At 48.4% G+C, this 1,444-nt stretch overlaps 1 protein-coding gene across 1 annotated transcript in view; it reads left to right on the forward strand.

Annotated features, from left to right (window-relative positions):
- The window catches only part of K452DRAFT_250214 (uncharacterized protein), a 3,879-nt gene extending 3,643 nt beyond the window's left edge, over positions 1–236 (forward strand). Inside the window, exon 4 of the mRNA XM_033538169.1 lies at positions 1–236. Coding sequence (XP_033397990.1) covers positions 1–62 — 62 coding nt within the window. The 3' untranslated portion in view covers positions 63–236.
- The last annotated feature ends 1,208 nt before the right edge of the window (positions 237–1,444 follow it).

The raw sequence follows: 1,444 nt of genomic DNA on the forward strand, positions 1-1,444 counted from the left end.
GCTTCTTTCGGGGGCCACGAGAAGATCGTTCAGATGCTGCTCGACAAGGGTGCCGACGTTAACGCGCAGGACGGCGAGTACGGTAATTGTTACGGGTTTCTAGCGCGTTCCTTGTAGTTCTTACCAGCAAGCGCTAGCTGACGGTTTGTCTTTGTTTGTTGTTTGCTAATTGTTGTTTGTTCATGTTTCTGATGGTTTGTCTTATTTGTTATTTGTTAATTGTGTGTAACGAGGCCTCTTCAGTCTAGGCGTTGGAATTGCCTAGCGGGTGAATAGGTTCGAAGGGTTTACCTTGATTGAGTTGAGTTGAGTTGAGTTGTATTCATTTACCCTGACCCATCGCCCTGAGCGATATGCAGGCTACGACTATTCAAAGAGTTTTGCTACTAGTTTACATGTGATTTGTCAATCTGGGAGGAAAAGGGAAGGTAAAAGGAGCGGGTAGTAGGGTAGGAGGGGATAGTGGTATAGAGGTTCTATGCTGTAGGATTGTCTCTATTCTTAAACCGTTGTGAGTCTTGTGCAAAGCTTAGCACGGCCTGAAGCTGTGATGCTGTTAATCTCCAATTGTCGTCTTTGCTCTGGGTAGCTGCGGCATTGCTTGGTGGCTTCCCACCGAGTAAGGCTGATAGGCTATTCTTTTTTAGTCCACTATCTTGGAGCATCCTCTGTCGGCTTTCCTGGAGCAGGGAGCACTGGAGGAGAACGTGGGGAACTGATTCGACTTCTCCGCATTCGCATTGTTCATTATTGATCCGGCCTATTCTCGTGCGGTGTTGGTTAAGCCAGCAATGGCCGGTTCGCAGCTGGGCAAGGAGGCCAGCCTGGCTCCGTGGGAGCTTATCGTATAGGTGCCGGGTATGAGGGCCTGGCGGTGCTGCATCAATGCTTCGAAGGTGTTGTCCTTTGTCCGATTTCTCCCATTCGGCTGCCCAGGTTGCATATATTGCGTCCTTGACTGCTTGGAACTGAAGTGATATCAGCGGCTTAAAGCTGTGTTCTCTAAGGCGTGTAGTCGCAGCTTTGGCTAGTTTATCTGCTTCTTCGTTCCCTTTAATCCCACTGTGGCTTGGAACCCATTGAAGAGAGAAACTAATCTAATAGTTATCTAATATACCGGGCTGTTTCTATAATAGATCGGACTATTCCTTGGCCTGATCGCCGCTTGCGTAGGTTCGCTAGTGCTTATAGGGCTGCCTTAAAATCGCTGTAGATTGTGTAGGACGTTAGATTTAGGTTATCGTCTTCAAGGTTTTGCTCTACCGCTAGTTCTATACCGGTGTTAATAGTAATTAGCTCGGCCGCTATAATACTATAGAACTTGCATCATCATCAACCATCAGAAGGGAACGTAACAACTAGCGCTCCCAGGGACCTAAATCCGGCGCCAAACGAACCGGCACAGCCAGCTTATCTACCCCCCCAACTTGCACCAGGCCCCAGG

Source organism: Aplosporella prunicola (genome assembly GCF_010093885.1).
Source record: "Aplosporella prunicola CBS 121167 unplaced genomic scaffold K452scaffold_12, whole genome shotgun sequence".
Taxonomy (NCBI): domain Eukaryota; kingdom Fungi; phylum Ascomycota; class Dothideomycetes; order Botryosphaeriales; family Aplosporellaceae; genus Aplosporella; species Aplosporella prunicola.